At 41.2% G+C, this 23,643-nt stretch overlaps 1 protein-coding gene across 3 annotated transcripts in view; it reads right to left on the minus strand.

Annotated features, from left to right (window-relative positions):
- Positions 1–2,694: 2,694 nt before the first annotated feature.
- Positions 2,695–23,643, minus strand: part of LOC146323075 (hyccin 2) — a 63,870-nt gene continuing 42,921 nt past the window's right edge. For 2 of the 3 annotated variants that reach the window (XM_084725294.1, XM_084725295.1), the window contains exons 7-13: positions 22,526–22,641; positions 18,423–18,518; positions 17,478–17,594; positions 13,882–13,969; positions 13,530–13,686; positions 11,821–12,000; positions 2,695–7,107 (exon numbers count right to left, since the gene is read on the minus strand). In XM_084725294.1, coding sequence (XP_084581420.1) covers positions 6,452–7,107; positions 11,821–12,000; positions 13,530–13,686; positions 13,882–13,969; positions 17,478–17,594; positions 18,423–18,518; positions 22,526–22,641 — 1,410 coding nt within the window. In that variant the 3' untranslated portion in view covers positions 2,695–6,451. The remainder of the gene's footprint in view (positions 7,108–11,820; positions 12,001–13,529; positions 13,687–13,881; positions 13,970–17,477; positions 17,595–18,422; positions 18,519–22,525; positions 22,642–23,643) is intronic. The other variant, XM_084725296.1, reaches the window with a different exon arrangement.

The following is a 23,643-nucleotide window of genomic DNA, read 5'->3' on the forward strand; positions in this document are numbered from 1 at the left end:
TGGTAATGAGGGAGGGGCAAGCGCTGCCTTTCACCCCCCCAACCTAAAAACACTACAGTACATTAGGCTAAATGATTTTACTATAAGGTAATCCAAAAGTAGCCAAGTTACATTACTTTAATATTGTGATACTTGGATTATGTTACTGACTACATTTTAAATAACCCTCCCAACCCTGCTCATATTGCCATAATAACAATTTCTATCTTCACCAGTAAAGTATCTATTTACTTTCTCAGTGCTAAATAACAATGAAAGTTTGATCTGAATTAAATTCCCATGCCTTCAATAACACTGAGTGAAGTGTAACCATGGTAACCTAAATACACACGTTCCTTGGCAAGCCATTTTAACAGAGCTGTGTTTGTTTTTAGCAGATTTACCTTTAGCTGTTATCACTATGATCACACGCCTTGCAGGACGAGTTGCTTGTACTTGAGTTTCATTCCTTGATATTAGTGGCATTTTACCTGCTTGGACTATTAGTGCATTGTGATCCAGTGTAACTTGATATATTGTCATTATCAGCACAATCATATCATTTAAGTACACTGCGATCTGATTTTTCTTATAATATGACACAATAGTTATCGGTTTGAGCTTAAAAGAGGTAATTCTACAGTGATGCATTCAAGTGTACATAGGGAACATGGAGAGACAGACAGAGGATTTAGCAGCTAAAAAGACAGATATTTTCTTTAGGACATAGAGCTTGAGGGAGAGAGAGTATTGGACTTAGATTCATCAGGTGGAAATACACTCAAACTGACTGTCATCTATAAATAAGGATATATGCACTCTGACATTCACCATGAACAATGTGTGAGTTTAAAGCTGTTCCACTGCCCTCAAGTGGCCAAAAACAGTTATTACTGTTTTAAGTAAGTTACCCCATTGAAAATGCCAGGGAGTTCAAGTACAAGTGGGGAACTGTCAGGCCCACAGAGGAGGTTGTAGCCTACTGCTGTATGAACTGCTCTCTGAGTGCAGTTTATCAGAATACCACAGATGTGTTGGAAACTTGAGCAAGCTATATGGAAAGATACGACAAGGGGAAAAAATGCAGTTATACACATCAAGTATCCCTTTCTCCAAAGCCACAAGACTCCTTTGGCAAAAACAATAATTTTACCTCGCAGAACATGGTATTTGTTGTTATATTCACATTAACAGATGAGCAAAGTTTGATTATTAACAGTTTAGTTTAAAAAAAAAAGTTTTAAAAAAATTGTATATTATTTAAATAATTTCAGCACAGCCACTATCAGGAAGCGAGTCACTGAAGGACGTGGGAGGAAACCGGAAGCACCCAGAGAAAACCCACTTAACCTTTCTTTTTATTTCACCTATTTTGAAGGAAGAAACGAGACAGTTTCTTCCTTCAAAATGAAGAGTTAAATTAGTCTTTTTCATGATATATCGCATAGTTCTTAGAGCCAATTGGTGAATAATTTCGGGGGAAGCAGGAGGAAACCCGGGCCACTAAAGTGGGCAACACTCAAACTCAGAAAGGCTCTGGGTCTGGAATCAAATCCTGGCCTTCTGGGATGAAGTCACAGTGCTGAGGTGGCCTGAGAAGTAAAGGCCTGCCAAAATCCTCTTCCATTGGTCTCTGTTGAGGGACAGAGGCCAGTGGAGAAGTTAACCATGGGATGAAGTGCCAAATTTAATCAGTTTTGAAAGAAAAAAAGAGACCCCAGACAGTTCTTTGCCTCGGGATGAATGCTAATGGTATTACTTACCTGTATGGGCTCAACACCAGGAGTATGTGCCTGAAGGGCTGCAAGATGGCTTTGTCCCACTGCAGCAGAGAACCTCGAGATGATGTTGGGTTGTTTTGGTGTCGTCATGTGATCTTTGATAGTGGAGACAATACATTTAACAATTTCTGGATGTTCTAATTTCATTGAAATCATCAACGCATCTGACCTTCCAACGCATTAGTTTCTTTTTCAGCTTTGCAGAAAGCCCAACTGGAATTAGGCCACATTCTGTCAAGTTAATGTATGTAATATTAATTCTAGATAGTCAAACTTAGCTAATATATGTTGAATCATAGAAGCAAACACGAGGTTTAATTTTTTTTTGTTATTATTTTAATTATCAGCAGTATCAGGCAGTAGACCAGTTAAATAACCTGCTGAGCATTGATTGTTGTACTGAATTACCACCACTAGATGTCAGCACATCATCACTGATCACAGCTGTAATCTAATCTTTTCTCAGATTTCATGAGTTACTGCAATAAGTTGTGATTTTCATCTGGAGGGCAGCAAACAGTAAGAACTTGTCAATAAGTAATATATTTAACAAAACCTATTCAATGAAAATAATGTTGTGTCTTTTGGTTTGTGAAACAATAATGAAAAAAATGCAAACAATCATTTCCTGGAAACACCAAGTTGATGTCTACAAATGCATTAATTGTTTTGTCTGATCAACACTCAAAAAAACAAGTATGTTCAGTTTATTAAATAGTTTAAAAGAGACAAACCCTCAAATTGAAATATCAAAATAAAAACTAGAACTACTGCCTTGCAGTTGCATGCCTCTGCCAAACAATCAGTTTACATCCATGCCATCTATCATTTTGTGTCAATTTATTGATTTTTTGGTAAATCACCCTGAACGACCTGTTCACAGTACGTTATCCCTTCTTGAACCACTTCCACATACAAACCAGAGACACTCGTATCCCTTACGGCACAATATTTATTCAACAATATACAGATTAATTTCTCTCTACATCTCAGACTGATCTTCAGTTTTTTATATTTATCTTGCTTCTTTCACCTTTGTACATTTTTTATTTACAAGATTTAAAATAAGTCTTTCTCTCCATTTATACAACATCAATAGTACAGTGTTATCACATGGTCCAGCAGCTTCCCTCGAAGCATCTACATGAGATTCATCATTGATAATCTGTTTATATTTCATACACCAACTGACGTCTTTGAGCCACAGAGCAGCAAACTGACAGACGGGCTCAAACATGCACCAGAAGTCCAGGTGTGGCTTTTCTCTCTCTGTCTGTGAGGGCAGTTGGATGACAAAATGGAGATGGTCCTCTTATTTCACCCTCATGAGAGAGGTCCTTCGCTCTGCAGCACCACAACAGGGTGTTTAAACAGAATCACTGAATGGGGACGCTGTTGAGGAGTTTAAAAAAAAACAAACAGCTTAAATGCATCTGCCCCATCCCACCCCAACAAGGACCAATGAAAGCCAGTAAAAAGAAAAAAAAAAAGGGGGAAAAATGTTGCATAGAATCAATTCTGACTTCAAGAACAGAAATTTTGGTGCTGCCATTTTTTAAAATGTGGCTTTTTGATAATAAACTCCTGAGACCTTCCAAACCCCGTTACTTTTTTTTTTGGTTTTGAAAAGAAAATATAATAAATAGCTGTACCCTTAGACTTTTAACAAAAATAGCATTGTGTTGGATGTGACATCACATAGAAGTACTACTTTAAAGAGACTAAAACCCTGCATTGAGTGTATACACATTTGCACATCTATATATATCATTTCAATAACTATCTTGAGGAGAGAGGTGGATGGATTAAAGTGCATTATACTGTATGAAAACAAAGCCCACAGTTATCACATGCAGGGCGGGAAATGAACTTTGGCCAGGACAATTTTAACCATTATTTTAAACACTTAAATTAAACTTTTTTTTAAAAAAATGTAACCAGACCTTATGTGAATATTTATGAGCTTATTATTCAGATACAAATTCCACCCCATTCACTGGCTGGTGTTCATTTCCCGCCCTGATCACATGCAAATAACACCAGACACTGAGGGATATTTGTCTATCAGTTACTCTAAGTCAACATACAGTACCAACATGGCTGCTGGTAACCTTGGTCAGGGGGCACTCATATTAATGACATGAACACGTCACCAGTTTTTAAAAACAGCAAAAAGGTGCCACTCAACTCACAGCAAAATACAGCAAAATGGGAACACGGCTCGTCGTGAGCCACACAGCACAGGGATGACAGCAGACAGACAGACCAGAGGTGAGAGTGTGAACTGTAGCTGCACTCCTTTCTTCGTCTTCCATAGTCCAGTCCAGCAGGAGGAAGAGGAGGAGGAGGAGGAGGAGGAGCAAACGGGGCCAAAGAGCCAGACGATCGAGGCTTTTTTTGGGGCCTGAAATGTTTTAAGGCTAAAGCACACACAGGACTCACTCGGGACCAGGAGCAGCAGCGGCTGTGGAGGTTGTTTTTTTTTTTGTCCAGCACGGTGGGAGAGCATGAGCATATGGGATTTTCACTGCAGACTGAACTGACTTTTATATACATTTATCATTCATCCTCGTATTTAAACAAGCACGTGAGCAAGACGTGGAAAATGCACTACAACAGCTGACGTCTACATTACACACAGACGCATAATATACTGCTTTTACATGTGAACAGCAAAGGTTAGTGATGATTGTGAAAGTACAGTGTGTACAGTGCACACACCTGTCATGAGTGAAAAGAAAAATTCATGGCAAAAATGGGTGAAGCTGCATCTAAGGGCACGTTGAGCCGTACGTCCAAACATCCCTTTTTTTGTCCCTTAACTTCAAAATAAGACCAGTAAACAGAAAAAATAGGCATTTGAACTTAAGACACCCAAGCAAAAAAATCCTTAAGGAGAGGATGTGTGTATTGGCACATCTGGCAAAAGACAAGGACGAGACTTGGGTTTGGCTTGCTGGCTGTTTCACGCATCTGAAACAGCAGTGCTTTGCACGGCACTAAACATGCAGACAAGCACGCCATGTTCAAATCACTCAGCCTGGGCAGGGAGCACTACGGAAGGCTAGCTAGCACTGTGCGCAGATGCAGGCATTTTTAACAGCAGAGAAGATCCAACTCCATGCACATGAGGATTTAAAGAAATTGCACTTCAAAAATCATTACATAAAAAAGATAAGCAGGACATTTTGAGGGAATTCAAATAATCAGGTTAATCCCAATGTGATCGTCTGATATATGACAAAAAAACCTGAAGACAGTCGTGTTCTTGTTTTGCAGCTAGGTTTTTGTGCATGATGAGACTGAACTGAAACGCAAGGCTGAGATATTCAGTCATAACTCCTCACATGAGCACACAGATTTCATTACAGTTGCAGTGTGAAACCATTTTGGCTCGCACTGTTTATTCCCCAAACTGGTCAAGCACTCCAGTTTCAAACCTAATGGGGTCTTTGAATCCTGCGTCTGATTGGGAGACAGGTGTCTGAGTGGCAGGTGAACACACAATGAGGTAGAACAAAATGTTTCATGAGCGTCCAATCAGAGCACATCACACGCAAAACGATCGTCATGGCGACTGCTGATACGCAGTGACTAGTACAAGCCTCCAGAGGGCAGTAATCCACCAGCTCAGGAATGACACCAAACAAACACACCAACCAACAAGTGCTTTCAGATGGAAGGACCCATTAAATGGTTTGAACCATAAGAACAATCCAAATATAAATTACAGTCATTGCCTTTTAGCTTCAGAGCCAAACCTGCACTTTCTACAAGGTTTCAATCCAGTTCTTCCACAAGATTCAGCTTCTTTTTGATTTTAAATCAAGTCACAAGATGAATTCATTCCTCTTGTAGCTGCACATTAGTGATTTCTTCAGATTTGTCCAGTTAAAAGCTCCAGCTTCCAGTTTGGTTTTACAACAATCTTAAAAGTCTGATTTTACAGATCAAATAATGAGAATAAAAATGAAGGGGATGGGCTGAAAACTAGAGTTGATTTCTGCCAAGTCATCAAACAAGTGAAGAAAAACAAATGCTACCTTCTTTGGACTGTAATAAAAAGAATTTTTTTCATCATAAAACCATTTTGCCTAATTAAAAACAGCAATTAACAAGGAAGATAATCAGCAAGAACGATTGCACGTGAGCCCGGGAATGAAAGGGAAGGAATGAAGAGACCCCACTCTTCTCCGCATGAGCGACGGTAAGTGTTATTGCTGATTCTTTTTTTTTTTTGACTGATTCAGTCAGGAACTCAAAACATCTGAAATGTCATATATCCCCCTACAACTCGCGTGGCATCCTTGCGAGTTTTCTCTCGATGTTTCAGTGTGGAATACTCAGCTAAGTCAGACGGGAGGATGCTCGTTTACACTCGACTGTAGTTACAGCAGTGGGCAGTCGTCGTTTTACTTCTTTTCTTTCTTTTAACCCACCAGCAACGACGTTTAATGGATGTTAAAAGGGTGGAGACACAACTGTTTAGATCTGAAGATGTGTTCCTGCACACACGCACACACATATACACACACACTGACATAGATAGGTAGACAGAAGTTGTTGTGTCAGGGCTGTAAAGAGCTGCAGAGAAAATCTGCATGAGGATGTGTGTTATGAACAGGTATTTTGTGTGTGTGTGTGTGTGTGTGTGTGTGTATGTGTGTGTGTACCACGCCCTGCACTGCACATTAGACCTGTGATATGATCTGCATGTTGAAGCTGGGGGAGCGGGACTGCTTGGTGAGAGGAGCTCCAGGAGACAGGAGGTCCTGGGCGTCTTCCGGCCTGATGAGGTGCTCCTCCTTCAGGCTGATGGTGGAGTGGCGGTGAGAGCCGCCCGCAGGGAGCCCTCCTTCCTTGTCGGAGCCCCCCACCGCCTCTTCTCGCTCGTCGTCGCCTCCGTTCAGGTTGAAATTCATGCAGTCAAATGACTTGCTGGAGGAGGTGCTGCCAGTCCGCACCAGCGTGGGCCCCGCGGGGAAGCTCAGGTGCTTCTTTATGGGGCTCAGCTGGATGGCGTCCAAGTTGATGCTGGCCGGAGGCGACTGCTGCCTCTGGTGATGCTTCCTCATGGCAGCCTGGTGATCTGCTGACAGATCTGCCTCCCGCTCTCGCTCCCTCTCCCTCTCCTTCTCCCGCTCCCTCTCCTTGTCCCGGGACAGCCGGGCCGTGATGGCTTTCTTGATGCTGCTGCTGCTGCTGTTCAGGCTGCCGCCCCTCGGCCCCACGCCGCTGCCCAACTTGGTGCCGCTGGGCTGGCTACTGTTGGACGCCCCGGACGAGAAACCCTCGTCAGGGTCGTTGACGTTGAAGGAATCTTCCCCGCCGCTCATACCGTCAGCGTCTGAACACGAACATGCAGGAACAGACACAGAAAGAAACCATGATAGACAAACAGAAAAGTGAGAAAGGTAAGACAACAACTCTGCTTCTGTTGACAATTTAAATACAATTTGACTGTGAACAAAATTTCTAACCCTACTGCCTTAGAGGGATAGTTTGGATTATTTCAAGAGGGCTTGTTTGAAGTTCTTATTGATGATCAGTGCATAAGTGTCCTTACTGCTGCTCCCAGTTTGGAGCAGCAGAGAAGAGTACCAACACAGGACCTAAGCGGTGTACTGCTGTGGACAAGGTCAGCAACAAAACATATTTTAGCCTCTTGAAAAAGAAAATCAATATCATTAAGTGTACACCATATTTAGAACAGTTTCACTGCTTTACCTTGCTATCAGACAGCTTTTCTGACAGGAAACAACTGTTATAAAGCCAAATATCACTCTCTTACTCAACCAGACTCCATAGGCAAAATAAGTCATTTTACCTGGCAAAAAACAGGAGTTGCTGCTCTACTGCTGCCTTGGTCGGTCACTTTGTTTGTGTTATTGAGTAACTTTCAACTTTCAAAATATTGAAGACGCGCAGTAACGCAAACAAACTAACCGACCGAGGTTGTAGTCCAGCTCTGCAAGATAAAATTGCCAATTGATTTTGCCAATAGAGTCTGGTTGAGCAAGAGGGGGTGATATTTGGCTTATATAGTGACGTTTTCCCTATGGAAAAGGCTGTCTGATGGCAAGGTAAAGATGTGAATATACCATACAATTAAATTGATTTGTTAGGTGGCTAAAATACATTGTGCGGCTGACCCTGTCCACAGCAGTACATTGTTTAGCTTCATATACTCATACTCTGCCTGCTTCTCCAAGCTGGGGGCATGTCCACCACTATCCACTGTACATAACACATTCACAAAAAATAAAAATACTAATAAGCCAATTAATATTCATAATAAAGTACCAAAATTCTGAATCTAGACAAACTATCACCATAATCCACAGAAAAGGTCTTAGCTGCTGATTCTTGTTAACAGCGATGTGAACAGGCCTGCGACAAACTCTGATTAATGTGAGCAGTAAGAATAAATAAGAGTGTTTATAAATAATGCGGAATAAATTAGCAGTCTAAATTAGTAGCCTTCAAACAGGCCAGCACTAACACTCACACTCAACAAACCAATGCTGCTTCATTAGCTCACTCATTATGCAGCAAACGGAGGTACAATTCAATACGGTACACAATGACCTTGAGCTTTGATCGTCTGACGTAATTCACATCGACTTAAATCTGACTAGCTGTTTGTTTAGGAAAAGTGTGAGCTTAATAACCTGCCTGATAAGAGAGCTGAGCTTGTTTCACTAAATATGTCTCCTATATATGTGTATATATTTATTATATGTTAAAAATGTATACTTAAATTCTAAGGCACAACACTGGCATGAGGGAAGTCTAAACAATAAAACATTTAATAATCCATTCATGACCTCACTGCTTGAAAGCTAAAAGGGAAAAAAGATGATAAATTGAGTTAGAAAAAAAGCATGTTATTGACATAAAGTATGCAGGGTAAAGCCTGTTAAAGAGAGGAGACAGAGGATCAGCCGTCTGTCTCCGTCATGCACTGTTGGGACAAGCAAAACTGGACGACAGGGAACCACAGGCAGCACCAGAAAAGAAATGGAGGAACCGAGAAGAAAAGGTCTGGACTGACATGCACATAACATGAGGAGAAGACTCATGCTCTCCTGCCCCATCCCTCGTTTCTCCCGCAGCGCTGGCCCGCAGGTCACACGGTTGGCCCGGCCGAGACGAGCCTGCCAATCTGTGGAGAGCACTGAGGCGAGTCCGTACACCTCGTCAGATCAATAGCACTCCGGTTAGAGCTGACAGCCCACCAGGCTAAGTGGGCCGGTCTGCAGGCCATCGCGAGCCAACACAGTCCCAAATGAAGAGCTAAAAGTTCTTCTTCTACAAATGTGGGTGCAATTAAAGGATCATACCAGTGTTCCTGCATGTTTTAGCCTTTTGACTACAGTTTACTTATGTTTGTTTGTGCATTTATATTCTTGCTATTGGTTTCCAGACGTTTCGTTATGCTATTTCAGCTGTGGAACAAGGACCATTTTAAAAACTCTTCCTTGATGGTGCTTTCTGGAACACTCTGACTAGCAAAATTTTAGATTTTTTTTTTAGATAATATTATTAGCTGAAATTGGTTGGTTGTAGCTTTCTAGCTTATAAGCATGCATCTGATTTTGTTTTACGTGAAGAAAAGATGACAGATTTTCCATGATTTTGATATAAAATACATGATTAAATGGGTGCACAATATGGCAATAAGGCAATTTTCATTTCATCTCAACTTTAATGTCAACATCCTTGTGCTGACATGAGCATAAGACTTTTTTATGAGTAGATGCAGACTTTCTTCTGTGCAGTAAAATGATTGACAGGTGTAGTTTGATAAAAAGAAAATAGTTCCTACGTGCTATTTTCTCACAATAGATTAGCTACCTCAAGCAAAGTTTGTGGTATGCATATTTTCATTGTAAAGTGAAATGAATGGAAATCAATGGCTTTCTAGAAGGAAGGAAAACAGCCAAAAAATGTCTGGTACACCCTTGTTTCTCAAAGTAAATGCAACATGTAGTTAACTGGCTTAAACATGCGAAACCACAAGTATGGTAATTTCCAATATTGCGATGCATCTCCAAACTTTCTGCCACAGAATGTCCAGTAATTGTACACAAACACTGAGTGATCAGTCTTCTTTAAATAATCATCCCTCTCTTAATTAGGTGGTAGATTTCTATCGGACAGCTTTAAGGTTCTTCCTCCACAACTGCACCGAGTTAAATGAAAGATCATGGGAAGAAGACGGGATGGCACTCGGACAAACACTGATCATAAAGCCAGGGAATGAGCTGATCTTCAGTCATGTCAAATATCTGAGTGATGCTTCAAAAAAAATGTAGCAACCACACATGGAAATGGACACACATTCAACAAGACAAAATGGGCCGTATGATAGGTCCTGGCAATAGAATCATCTTTGCTGTTCAAAGTATTGGATTAGTTCAACTTGACAGTATTCAGTGTGCTCACTTGGCCTCATCATTTGAAATGTTAAGTGTTGCAGGGATTTTATGCTTTGGTAAAAGCTTGCTGTAGCGTGCGCATGCATGACGAAGGGCTCGTTCCCACTCACTGAGCTGAGGAAAAGAAAATGTAACATGGCAGAACGCAAAAATTAGCATACGATAAAGCTGCTGGACTGAAAAACAAAATGGAAGTCCTCTTTCTGCAGGATGGCAGCAGCAGCAGATGGGTGCTGCTGGCCTGAGTGACCCTAAACTTGTGGTGCTGTCAAACACCGCGAGGGACGGTGCAGAAACAAGATGTCGGGTACTCTGTGCTAGTTTAGTTGTAACTGATGTATTTTCCTGTTGAAGGAATAGTTTAGACTATTTAATGTGGGGCTGTATGAGGTACTTTCAACTGTCAGTGAATTAGCAACAGTAGATGCTGGCTGGCACGCCCCCAGGTAGGAGAAACAGGGAGGAGGACTAGCACAGAAGCTAAGAAATATGCTGCTTGTTAGGGTCAGCAACACATATTTTAGCCACTTAAAGTAAGTCCACCTAAAAATACATAAATAAACAAATAAATATCACATTAAATATACACTCTATGTCAAGATTTTCACTGCTTTACTCCATGGGTGAAATCAGAAATTTTTACCTTGCAGAACACAGAAGTGGCTGGTTTACCACTGCCTCTATTCTGTCAGCTTGTTTGTGTTACTGTGTGACTTTGGTGAATCCAAATCTTTTTAAAAACAGACACGTCACACAATAAGACAAACAAACAGACCGAGGCAGTGGTAGACCAGCAACTCCTGTAAAATTATTAATTTCTCCTAGGGAGTTTGGTTGGTTTTGGGAGAATGATACTTGGCTTATATAACCGCAGTTTCCTGTTGGAAAAGGCTGTCCGACGGCAAGGTAAAGCAATGAAAATATGCTAAATACAATGTACATTTGAACTGATATTGATTTTTTTTTTGAGTGGCTAAAACACCTTTTGTTGCTGTCCACAGCAGTACATTTCTTACCTTCCATGCTGGTGCCACTCCCTGTTTCTCCAAACCAGGGAGGCGCCAACCAGCATCTACTGTAGGTAACACACCAACTATCGATAAGTACTTCATACCACCCTGCATTCAATAAATGGAACTATCCCATTACTACAGAAAAAATAAATCTAATGTATAAAACCAATTATCAGATATGGAGAGTTGAGAAATACCAGTTCAGCTGCAGGCTGGGCACTGAACATGCTCAGTGAGTGACAAGGGCGGCAGTCTAAAGTACGTTGGAGGCATGATGAGGAAAAAGAGAGGATATGACATGATGACATGGCCCATGCAAAATGGCCACTAGCCACACTTCCTTCAAACCCAGAATAGGCGACTCGTCCACTCTTGAATGAGGTCTGGTAGCAGAGGGGTTGTTGGCTGAGGGTCTTAGAGACTGGATGAGTTAGTTTACTCTGGGGAAGTGAAGAGGCAGCCAAAATGGGAGCGGCAGAGTTAACCCTCTCAAGCTGAGGAGGGGCAGGAGGAGGAGCAGGAGGAGGAGGGTTGGAAAGATACAGATCGAAGGGGCACCTCCTCCTGAGACCCTCTCTGCTCTGAGCGTCCGCCCCTGTCCCCTACCCTCAAATGTGATGGGGGGAATGATGCTGCTGCTGCTGCTGCTGTGGTGGCTGTGAGGCCGCCCTCCTCTCTCCTCATTGGCTGCCGGGTCCCAGGGATTGTGGTGCTGCTGGTGCTGGGCGAGGCTAGGAGGATTGACGATGAGGCTCAACTCTGCATCGGTTGAGTAGTCAAAACAATCTGGGAGTCAACAACACAGACGGGGAAACGTGTTTCTTTAGTGGCAACCAAGCCTCAACCGAGTCGGGCCTCATCCATCATGGGAACAGCAGGCCTAACATCTATCTATAAATTCATTTGTAGACTACAAAATATAGAAAAAAAGAACGCAATGATATTTTAAAAATGAACTGCCCCATTAATCGCCCGTCTACTGGGTAAAACGGAGTCAGTAGAATCTACAGGCACCATTTTGTCGCGAGTTTCTTTTAAAACCACAAACCTTAAATTTAACTGGTGATATAAAGAACAGCACACACTTAATAGACAAGACAAGCAAAAAAAAAGAGCAATAAGGAGCAGCGAGTGGCACAAGCACTGCAACACAGAGACTGTGACCAAAATTACATACAGTAACTGACACAAAACACCATTTGGATGATGCTAATGGTGTGATTGGTTTACACAGGAACAGATTTCCTTCTCACTGCTAAAAACAAACAGAAAAGTAATTCTCTCACCAAATAGCTCCTTCTTGTGGCCTTTCATAGATTGAAAAAAAAAAAGGTAACAGCTCATAAGTTTACAGCTCAAACCATAACTGAACACTGCTGCTTTTCCTGATACAATTCCAAAAAAGTTGTGACTTTATGGAAAGATAAAAAAAACAAAAAAAAAAACAGAATGCAATGACTCGCAAATACTTTTCAAGCTATATTCAATTGAATACAGTGCGAAGACAAGATATTTAATGCTCAAACCACACTCATTCTGAATTTGATGCCTGACATTCCTAAAAAGTTGGGGCAGGGGCATGTTTATCACTGTGACACATCACCTTTTCTGTTGACTACACTCAGTAAACATTTGGGAACTGAAGACACTATTGTTGAGGTTTTGAAAACAAAAATCTTTCTGATTCTTCCTTGATATACGACTTCAGGTACTCAACACGTCTGGGGCCTCTGTTGTCATATTTTGCACTTAATGATGAGCCACGCTTCGTCAATGGGAGGCAGTGCGGGACTGCAGGCAGGTCAGTCTCATACCTGAACTCTTTTACCATGAAGCCACACTGTTGTAACATGTGCAGGATGTGTCTTAATGGCCCCTTCATACCAAATCATGAAAATATCACCTGTAAGCAATGAACCTGTTTACCTGTGGAGTGTTAGGAACAGTTTTTTGAACAGTCCACAACTTTTCCAGTCTTTTGTTGCAGGTAAATTCAGAACGAGTGTATATTTACAAAACACAATAAAGATCATTAGTTTGAAAATTAAATATCTTGTTTTTGTAGTGCATTCAACTGAAAATATGTCAAAAAGGATTTGGAAATCATTGCATTCTGTTTTTATTTACATTTTACACAGTGTCACAACTTTTTTGGAATCGGGGTTATGATAACGAAACTGATAAAAGGGTTGTAATGAATCTACTGTGCTGTCACATCTACTGACATCTCTCCTGCACTGAGGCCTGCTTCACTTCGCTGCGTGCTGAAGCAATGAAGGCAGGTTTTCCAGTTTTCACGGCTGCCGCAGTCTTACCCTCTCTCTTCCAGCGGTGGCGTCGTATGGAGGCCGTGGTGATGGCTGAGATGGAAATGCGGCTAATGGTGGGTGTAACTTCCACCTGGAGCACCTTGCGCCCCCGCGGCTCGTCGGGAGCGCTCTCTGGCAGCGAGTTCCTCATGGCGTTCCCCAGCTGCAGTTGACACATGCACAGACACAGATCAATACGCAGTTAAACGGTTAAACCGGGAAGGTATTACAAGATTTAAAGCCTGATTTTGAGCCCGATCTGGCCATCATCACTGATTTTACAGCTTGTGGAGGGACTGTGCTGATTGAACTGAACTGTGTGTGACTGACTCCTTACAGATGGTGGTTTTGGTCTTACCAGGAGAGGCTGGGAGTAAAGCTCAAGCTGAGCTCGGTACAGAATGTCCTCCAGAGCTTCCCGTCCCATCTCCCACTCTCCATTGTATCTACACATCACCACACAAAGCACAAAAACACATGCACCGTCATTTAACAACGTCATGCTGTGAGCTTATTTGAGTAAACAGGAGGGTCTGACAAGATGCCTTGATGTCTGATTCACATCCTCCTGAACTATTATTAGATATTTAGTAATGCCTCCACCTACAGTGAGGAAGGGAAGAAGAATTTGGGCACTGAGTCAGGAGTGATTATACCTCTCTGTCACACTATTGTCTCTTTAACCTATGATTAACCTTTTTAATTCAAACACAAATACTTGTAAAGGGAACACAAATATTCCTTGGGATTTCTGTACGGAGAAAATAACAAAAACATCACAGTTTAAAAATGCATTAGTTCAACATCTATCAGACTACGGGCCCCTAAGTTGATGGAGAGACAGGACAGAATTTTCACTGACTAGATATATTACACTGAATATTTTTCATGTCTCCTTTTGTTTGCTCTTATCTGCAGCTGCTAAGTCAGCAGCAGTTGTAGCATGGCTAATGTTAGCTGCTTTGAGCTCATCCTCTGCACCTTCACAGATGGTGTCTGAGGTGGAGGGTATGTCAGAGTCTCTTGCTTGTGAATTTATAAAACAGTTCATTGTGGCTCAAAGGAGTGTCTGTCTTGGGATAATAACATGGCTAATTGGCCAATATGTTTGAATAATACATAACTAACTAGTTTACCATTATGGATAAGTGCCACACAATGATTTAGTAGGTTAGCTAGCTTACATAATTGCACAAGGATTCATGTGCAGCCTTTTGTCAGTGTTGTGTCCATTAAATATTTTATTTTATTTTTTACAAATAGACAGATTTCACTTTGCTCATAATATGTTGGATTCACGTTAATGTAAATTTTTAGACATAATGCAAAAAAAAAAAAAAAAAAAACAAGTTATCAAACAATAATTTGGTGCCCCTCCCCAGCAGTAACTATAAGGAACCTCTAGGCGCCATGGTTCCATGTTGAAGACCCAGGCATTAAAGAAAACTTCATGTTTCATCCTATATATGTGGCAATAAAACTGAATGAATGAATGAAACTGTTAAAATTGCTAATCTCTATAAAGTTAATGTGTTGAAATAATATCCTAATGGACATGAAATAAGTCAGGGTTTAATGTAAATGTTGCCCAACTGGGTAAGTGGGTCAGAAATCTACTAATTTTTACTTGCCCCTATACAAAATATTGTATTTAATAGCAGTTATCCAGTAACAACAAAGACTAAATTTAGCTGTCATGTTTAATCTAGGGCTGCAACATCTATAAAATGTCAACCCCAGTTTTTCAAAGCCCATCTTAAAAGTCTCATTTTGTCATACTATAATCCAAAGATATTCAATGTTCAAATATAAAACTTTTTAACTACTATTAGAGTTCTGACATTTGTAAGGTCATGTTTTAAAGGCTAGAATTTAAAATCTTAGCACTCAGCATGCTGCTTCATTAGGAACCAGACAGAAGTGCGGACTCGGTGACCTCTGGTGTTGTCGTGATTTAGGGGACAGGCTCCAAAAGCACCTGGGGAGGATGAGCTCTGAACACACCGACGGGAGCGCAACAAGGATGTACTGTAAGTGCTGGTGTAGGTACATTTTTGGGTTTGTCACCTGGCTCCCTTTTTAGCAAAGATGAGGGATGTCTTTGCATAAGGTGACGCCACAACCCCGTATTCAATCACAAGGGATTAAAGGAGCAGCCACAATAGCTAAACACATTACGTATTGAAAAACAAAAAGAGAGGAAGAAGAAGGGCACGGCTGAACTCTCTTTGATCCCGTCCTGTGCATGCAGCCAGGGACAAATGCGTGGGGTTTCCTTTAGACTCAAGATGAAAAGACTAGAATGAATGGGCAGGTAAAAACAGTCTCTGATGTCGTGAAAGCTGGAAAAATCGTCCCAGAATACATTTCAAACCGGATATGAGAACAACAAAAAAAAAAGAGAAAAGGCGTGTGTCTATTTGTTCTGATATCCCTGCTTGTCTCTCCCTCTCTCTCGGTCTCTCTTCATGCGGTATTACAGTGCTGTAGCATTAGCGAACATATTAACCTAAATCCCAGAGTGTCCTCAACCAGTGCCAAGGTCCCTCTGCATGTGTGTATTCATGTTTATCTGCCCTTCACATACGCCTGCTCGGGCCAAGGGTGAATGTGAGAGCTCAGGCTGGCACCGAGGTGACCTATGGTAGGGATTACTAAAAAGGCTATTATTCCCACACACATACACACACATACACACACACACACACACACACACACACACACACACACACACACACACACACACACACACACAGTCTGGGTTTTTTTTCCAGCAGCACCGACTGCTCCAATCTCCTGATTGCTGCTGTGCACCCTCAAGGGGGTGATGAGGCAGAATGCATACTCATTCTCTCCTCCCTACATCGTCCTTAGCAGTGGTGATTTCCAGTCATCGTATCAGGGGATCCATCGAGGAGGACGAGCTATCATCGAGGAGACGTAATCAGCTTTGCAACGACTGTTCTCATAGGGAATGAAATCACCTGCTCCCACAATGCACTGCCGATGTAATCAGTCTGTACAGTGGGAAGCTTCTGTCCTTGGTGGAGTGCTAGCATATGCTGTTGGGAGATTTTCTGCAGTAGATCACATCAAACTGGAAGAGAGCGTGCCCACGTTAAAGATGTCCCACAGAGGCACGACAACAAAAAACAGAAACATGGTGTCACGCAGCTCGTAAAGAAACTCTGCACATAATGATGCCTCTTTAGGTGACAAACAAATATTTATGCACTAACTAACTGATATCTATCACTCAAAGTCCTCAATGATGTCCCAGTAAAGAGCAGTCATCTGATATAGCATGCATAAAAACCAAATATAGAGTCAATTGTGTAATATATACAATTACAGACAGTACAACTTACAGTGAGATTAAGTCTCTGCATTTAACCCATTCTACATACACACGATCTGCATGTCTGGCATGACTTCTCATGTTTGAGAAGTTGAAACAGAGTCAACGTTTGGAGAACTGCAACCCAATGTCAAGCTGCAAACAGACTCTCTGCTGTCAGCCCAAAATAGCTACGAAACCAGGCACTGTTGAGGCAGAACGCATGATTATACTCCACAAATGTGTCTGGATAAGCCTTTCAGTTTAACCTGCAAACTAGTAGGGGTGGGCAATATGACATAAAATCTAATCACTGTATTTTTTTGTTTTTTAGGGTGGCAGTATTTTATCATGGTATTATAAACATATAGACTGAACTCTGACTGACTTCCAGTATTCCCGTACTTAGGGTTAACAAATTATGAAAAAGTAAATAAAAATACAATCATCCTTAACCCCCAATTTAAATTCATTGTTTCTCTTAATGTTATATGTGCACAGGGCCTAGCTGAACATAGTGGAGCATTCAGCAGCTAAAATGTCAGATATTTCCCTCAGAAGTTGGTAGAGGAAAAAGCAGAGCTAAATGAGTTAATATTGGACATAAAGATACATACATGGCATGATAGACAGAGGTCAGCATCTGCACCATGAACTCGGGGTCCAGCAGCACGCGGTTGCACGGTTCCCTCCAAAGCTTCTGCTGCTGCCGGGGGAAGCCACATACACACAACCTGAGGAGGGAACACACACGTACACTGTGACAAGAGCAAGTAAAGCCATACAGCAGCAGGCGACAACAAAGGGAGACAAAAGGTTCAGAGATGTTCTGCTGTTTAAATCACGTCCCCTGTAACTGCTGCAGGGAGTAACACAGACCAGATGAGCAGAACAACTGAAGGGAACATCAGAGAGTTCCCAAGTAAACGACACAAAGAGGAAACATATCAGACAGTGAGCAAATTTTAACGACTTTACACTTGTGGAGGGTCAGATGACGGGGTGTTCAGGGTCTACACAGTGTGGCTAAACTCAAAGACTGAGTCTTGTTCTTGTGCTTGGAAATCTTCACAGTCACAGTTTGCCGTCTGTCTAGACTGAGCTAGCTTCAGGCATCGTCTGTCTGCTCACTCACAGTGGGGAAGTCTTAATATCCTGAATCGTGTGCACGCCACTGTGGAACAATCACCGGGCGGCAGCGGCTCCTCTACAGAGCCTCATGTTGTGAATTCCACATTGATCCTTCCTCCTGACTCCAGGGCATCTCCGTGTTTCCAAGACAGACTGACTCAGACAGGTACCCAGCAGTGATGCTTTCATTTGCCCGATCACGGACAACTGAGCCCTAATGAAATCGTACTTATCAAATCCTCCTGCAGTTGGTCGAGGTCAGTGAATGGCTACAGGGCAGAGGAGGCAATTTAATGCTAGATTCAAGAGAGAAAATAATAGAGGCAGAAGAAGAGGGGATGGCCACTAATTAGGTAGAGAACGGACAAAACTGTGGGTGGAAAAGGTCAAAAAAAAAAAGGACACATGCTTTACACGTGTGTTTTCCTCACCGTGAGCTCATTCTGCAGACTGACTGATAGGACGATAGGGGCATGTAGACCACAGCGGAGTTGTAGCAGAGCATGAGGAAACACAGCACTTCAAACCTGCAACCACAAAACAGTCAGTAATACAGACTCTTATTAGGATCTAATTAACTCACTTCAAGTCAAAACCAAGCACGAAAGACAAGACAGACATGTACAAACTCGGCTGGCCCCCAACTTCATTTCTGTTTAACATTCTATCCATTTTTTCTGACATGTGTACTGTAGACAATTATGTTGAGCTGCTCAAGCAATTTATTAACTGTGAACTGTAAAATAGTGTGGCACGCAAACTGCTTGACTAAGCAGCTTTGCTCAATGTGAGGCACCGTATTGTATGTACATGCACAGCTGAATATACTGCAGTAATCACCCTTAAACTCTCCACACACTGCATATCAGTGGTCTAGAGTCACTGCAGTTTAGTCATTTGATACAATATTTGGCAAGAATATTTAATGACTAGAAATACGCAACTGGGGAGCTCTGCAGGCCTGATGCTTGACGTGGACAGGAGTTGTTCAGATATGTTTGCAAGGTTTTTGTCTTAGTTTACATCAGTGTGCTTGATGTGGAGGCTTACGTAGCACTTTTTTTTATTTGAGAGGGGTGTGTGGTCACCTCCAGCTACCTGCAACACCCTTCTCTGAGGCCTTGAGAGTCTTCTCAACTTGTTTTTTTTTTTATGTGTATGGACTGTTAATTACAAGTGCAAAAGTATGCCTTTTTAAAATCGTAATCGCAATAAATAAATGAATAGTAGGCCATTTCTGTTCAAATGTGATGTGAATTACACACAGCAGATTGCACGGAGCTGTCAAGAATCTACCTGCTGTAGAAAAACTCCAGGAACAAAAACATTTCAGAGGCAAAATAAATATTGCATTTGAGTCGAAGTGATCTGTGATCTCTTTGACAGACTGTGAAATTTAACCATCCTAGTGTGAAGTACAGTTTTACTGTGGCTGTTCCTTTTCAAAGTCATACTTACTAAGTAACACTCCCTAAATTTCAATGTAGATTTGCATTGAAAAGACAAGACAGACACGTGCTGTGTTTAACTTTGAAGTCTTTAAAAAAAAGTCTTTGAAAAAAAAAGAGCAAGAGAAGCTGATTTAAAAGACATTGCTTGCGCCTCCACCTGGTGAAATCCTGTCAGCTGTGACTTTGGTATTGTCAGTGGTGAAACTGGTAAGCTGGGCGTGCTTCTCATCACAGAAGTAAATCATGTGATTGTGAGGTTTATTGTAACTTCTGAGATGTCTGCAGCTGCTGCTGCTTTCACTCGCGCACAACTTCTCTCACTCACCGGAGCAGCTGTGGTCTCTGTCTGTGACACGGGCTTCAATGTTGATTGGCTATTACTCATGAAGTTTAACCAATTACACAGTGCTGTCGGCCGGACACTGAGCTAGCAGTGTAGAGTGTAGTGTTGTTAGTGTATATTTATCTATTACATATAGGAATAATATACAGTGTGCAGGGCATTATTGTGAAATAAACCCCAAATGATCAATAGTTTCGCATGAAATATTAATTTCAAAATGGAAGGAAATTATTCCTTCTCCAGAGTCTATGATCAGAACTGTACCCATAGCAACTCTTTCCTTCATAGCAAGAAGAGAGTAGAAAAGAGTATCTAACAAAGCCATGTGATAAATGTATTATAGTTTACAATAATACAGTAGAGAACAGTATTAGTAGTATACTGTGTAGTATTATAAAAATGTAATTTTTTCCAAAAAAGTAGAGCTGTTCATTTTAAGAGACTCATCTTATTTAATAAAGCAAAAGTATTTATTATCCGATTACTCAATTAATTGATGGAGTAATCTGTAGTGTACTCGATCACTAAAAAAAATGATAGCTGTTGAGAACAGTGAGTTGTTTGGTTTTGTTGATATTTCATTTGCACAAAGCATTCCAGTTAAAGTGGCAGAGATAACACTGGTAAATGGTGGTAATGAAATGAGAGCAAAACAAAACTATCCACTTGAAATGACCCGTTATGTATGTAACACCGATACCAGTAAAAAACTTGATACTGTGCATTGCTATTTGGCGGCATGTGTGTGTTGGAGTGTGTGCTGATGGAAAACAACCAGGAGGAGGGCCATAATTGACTCTGTGCGCAGGGGGAGGTAAATGGCCTGGTTGTATATCATCAGTCGGAGTAAGCTGGCACCTCTTAGGAGCTTTGGGCTTTCTTCTCGTAAACACCAGCTCAGGCCGAGCCACGCAAATGGATTTCCAGATAAACTATGAGGCCCGGACCTGCTGAAATCCACTGAGGATATTTACGATGCTCTGTGTTCATCACCGCCGAGGGGCCTCGCTGCTCTTTCCGACACGCAGGATGACCACCCATCTTATCTGCGCTGCTCTTACATTATCAATACTGATGGTTCAGATGTGTGTGCGTCTGCGCATGTGTCACTGCAAACAAACGCGTGTACAAAGTGCAACTCTGCCCATTTCGGTGCAGCAGCAGCAGCAGACCATTCTCTGGCAGGATTCCAGCACGCTTCATTACTATGCTAAGATTATCATTCATCCACAGCAGCAGAGAAAATGTTGAGAGCCAAAAAAGCTTTCAGGCCTGCTGAGTCCGTCCAGAGGAGGCTGAATGAGGTTCGAGGGGTCATGCTCTGATTGCCTTAAAAGGTCTTTTTCATCTTATGTGGAAGGATGAGATGTGAGATAAAATAAACTATTTTGTTGGAAAAAATAAGTATATAAATAAGAGAGAGGCAGACTGAAACGACAGCAAGCAGTCTGCACCCCCCCTTACCATCAACGATTAACAATATTCATGGAAATGTCATTGTAACCCAATCACTACATATTGTTCCAAACTCCAGAGAATCTCTATTCACTCACCTAAAGTGAAAAAAATTACCCTTTTCAACCATTTTTAGCTGATAACAGCTTCCAACATTGGTATGGTAAGGGTATAGGTAGTGTCATGGACCTATATACTGGTAACACTTTCGCCAGATTTGAATAATTATTCAGAAAATTTCAACTGACTAGCATTCATTTTTTTCAGTATTTATCAATTGGGGATTTCAAACAAATATCCCTAAATGTTCTTGCCTAGATTTTTTTGTTAGGGGTCATTATGATAAATAAGGGTAGTGTCTCGATGATCAATGCTCAGATAACAGATAGTTATTACATGATTTTGTACTCGATACTCAATTCTGACTGATCCTGGTTAATTATCTGGTCATTCTGATTATAGACTCTTGTTTTTACTCCACAAAATAATTTCTGAATCATATTTTGTATCAAATCATTGATTTTTTTTGGAGGGCAAGTAATCGTGTAATAAGCAGGTTAATGTACAGTGAGCAGGTCATTATTGCAAAATAAACAGCATCAGGATGCTTCATCACCCTTTCAGGGTTTATTTCACAATAATGGCCTGTTCACTGTACATTATCTCCTACACATAATCTCTTTATAGCTCATATTCAAGAAAAATGGGAAAACGACGGTCATGACCCAAAGGCGATCGTTATTTGGGTTGCCAAATAAATAGACTTTGGAAAAATAAAAAAGACTATAGAAGAAATTATGCAAATTTAAGGTTCATATCTACAGTACACTTTCTATAAAGCATTTAAAATGTGTGTATAGTTTTCCTGAAAAAAAAACAGAACCTGTTAATTCTGCTTAAATGCACTCTTTTTGTCTCACTTATGGAACAGGTTAAAATTTCCTATATTGTTTTCCTGATGAGAGGAATTTATTTCCCATTTTAAGTATTTAACATATATTTTTTCAATAACATGCATCAAGATAATATAAGGTGATGCAGAAATGGTAGTAAAAATGATCAGGAATCTTAATTTATGCACAAATGAACTCTTCCAAGTTTTATTAATAAGACCTGTTGTGTTGCGGTGGTTTGTCATGTTTAAGAAGTGGGTCCCCAGAAAACAAGTCTGGGAAACACTGGGCTTAGGGGTCCCACTGTCAGATAAGAAATGGGACATGCCCCAGCTGTACTGCGTCTCAAATGATTGCCTCTGTGTTAACAGCTGTTGGAGTCAGAGCGGTACCTGTTCTGAGCTGTGAAGGTCTCTCTCTGCGGGTGGAGGCCGCTGTACACCACTCTGATCAGGTCATGTTGACAAAGAGCTCCCTCTGTCAATGCCATGGATCCCAGGCTTGAAGGCTGCACACACAAAAGATAATGTTACAGTTAATTAAACACTTGCCCACCATGTTGGCTTTTATGACATACTGGTGAACTGGCAGCGATAAGCTGCTGTAGCCCTTCAAGTTGTTGATTGACAAACTGGGGCCTCCGCTGTGCTCAGATAGAAAACTGCTGCTGTTAGAGTGGAATGATAGTAGAAATGGACCTCTGCCAAATTCTTGGTCAACTCTGAGCGAAGGTTTCATTTCACAAATCAAATGACACACCTTTAATGAGCCATTTAGGCCGTCATCTACTGACAAAACTGATCATGAGACAAGATTTATCAGAATATTGGTGACTAAACTATTTCCTGGGGAGAAATCCTACACACATCCCACTCACTGTCCTAAACTATAAAGACATATACTTGTCAGTAGTGATGCAGTCTGTCTCCCTAAAAGAGTGACGATTACACTACTACACAATCCTGTTAATCAGCACTTCACTTGATTTCATTTGCTGTTTAATTATGCGATCACTTCTGTGTGTGTGTTTGCTCAATCAACTTACCTGCATCTTGTCTGCAGCTAATCTCGAATACTACTGAACCAGTCAGTCTACTTTTTTTGTGCACATTCATAACTGTATGCTGAAGGACCTTTGTGACTCAGAATCTTTGAAAAAACTTTTTTATTCCTCCACATTGAGAACAGCTGTGGCCACAGGCTTTATGTTTTTCAGGTCATCCCATTCTTGTGAACGCAATGTCTCAAGAACGTCTTGAGGAGATTTCTTCAAACTTTGTACAAATGACCACTTGGACTCAAGAATAAAAATGTTAAGAGTTTGGTGGTCAAAGGTCATGGTGACATCACTCAACACATTTTTGGCCATAACTCAAGAATTCATATCCTAATTATGACAACATTCTACACAAATATCTAATATAATAGCCACTGATGACAGTATTTAAATAGTTATATATTTTCAGTATTGCAAACTGGGTGGACATGGGGAATTGCCTGTAAAAAAAAA

The sequence above is a fragment of the Lutjanus erythropterus genome, chromosome 8, assembly GCF_056507025.1.
Source record: "Lutjanus erythropterus isolate fLutEry1 chromosome 8, fLutEry1.hap2, whole genome shotgun sequence".
NCBI classification, from domain to species: Eukaryota; Metazoa; Chordata; class Actinopteri; order Lutjaniformes; family Lutjanidae; genus Lutjanus; species Lutjanus erythropterus.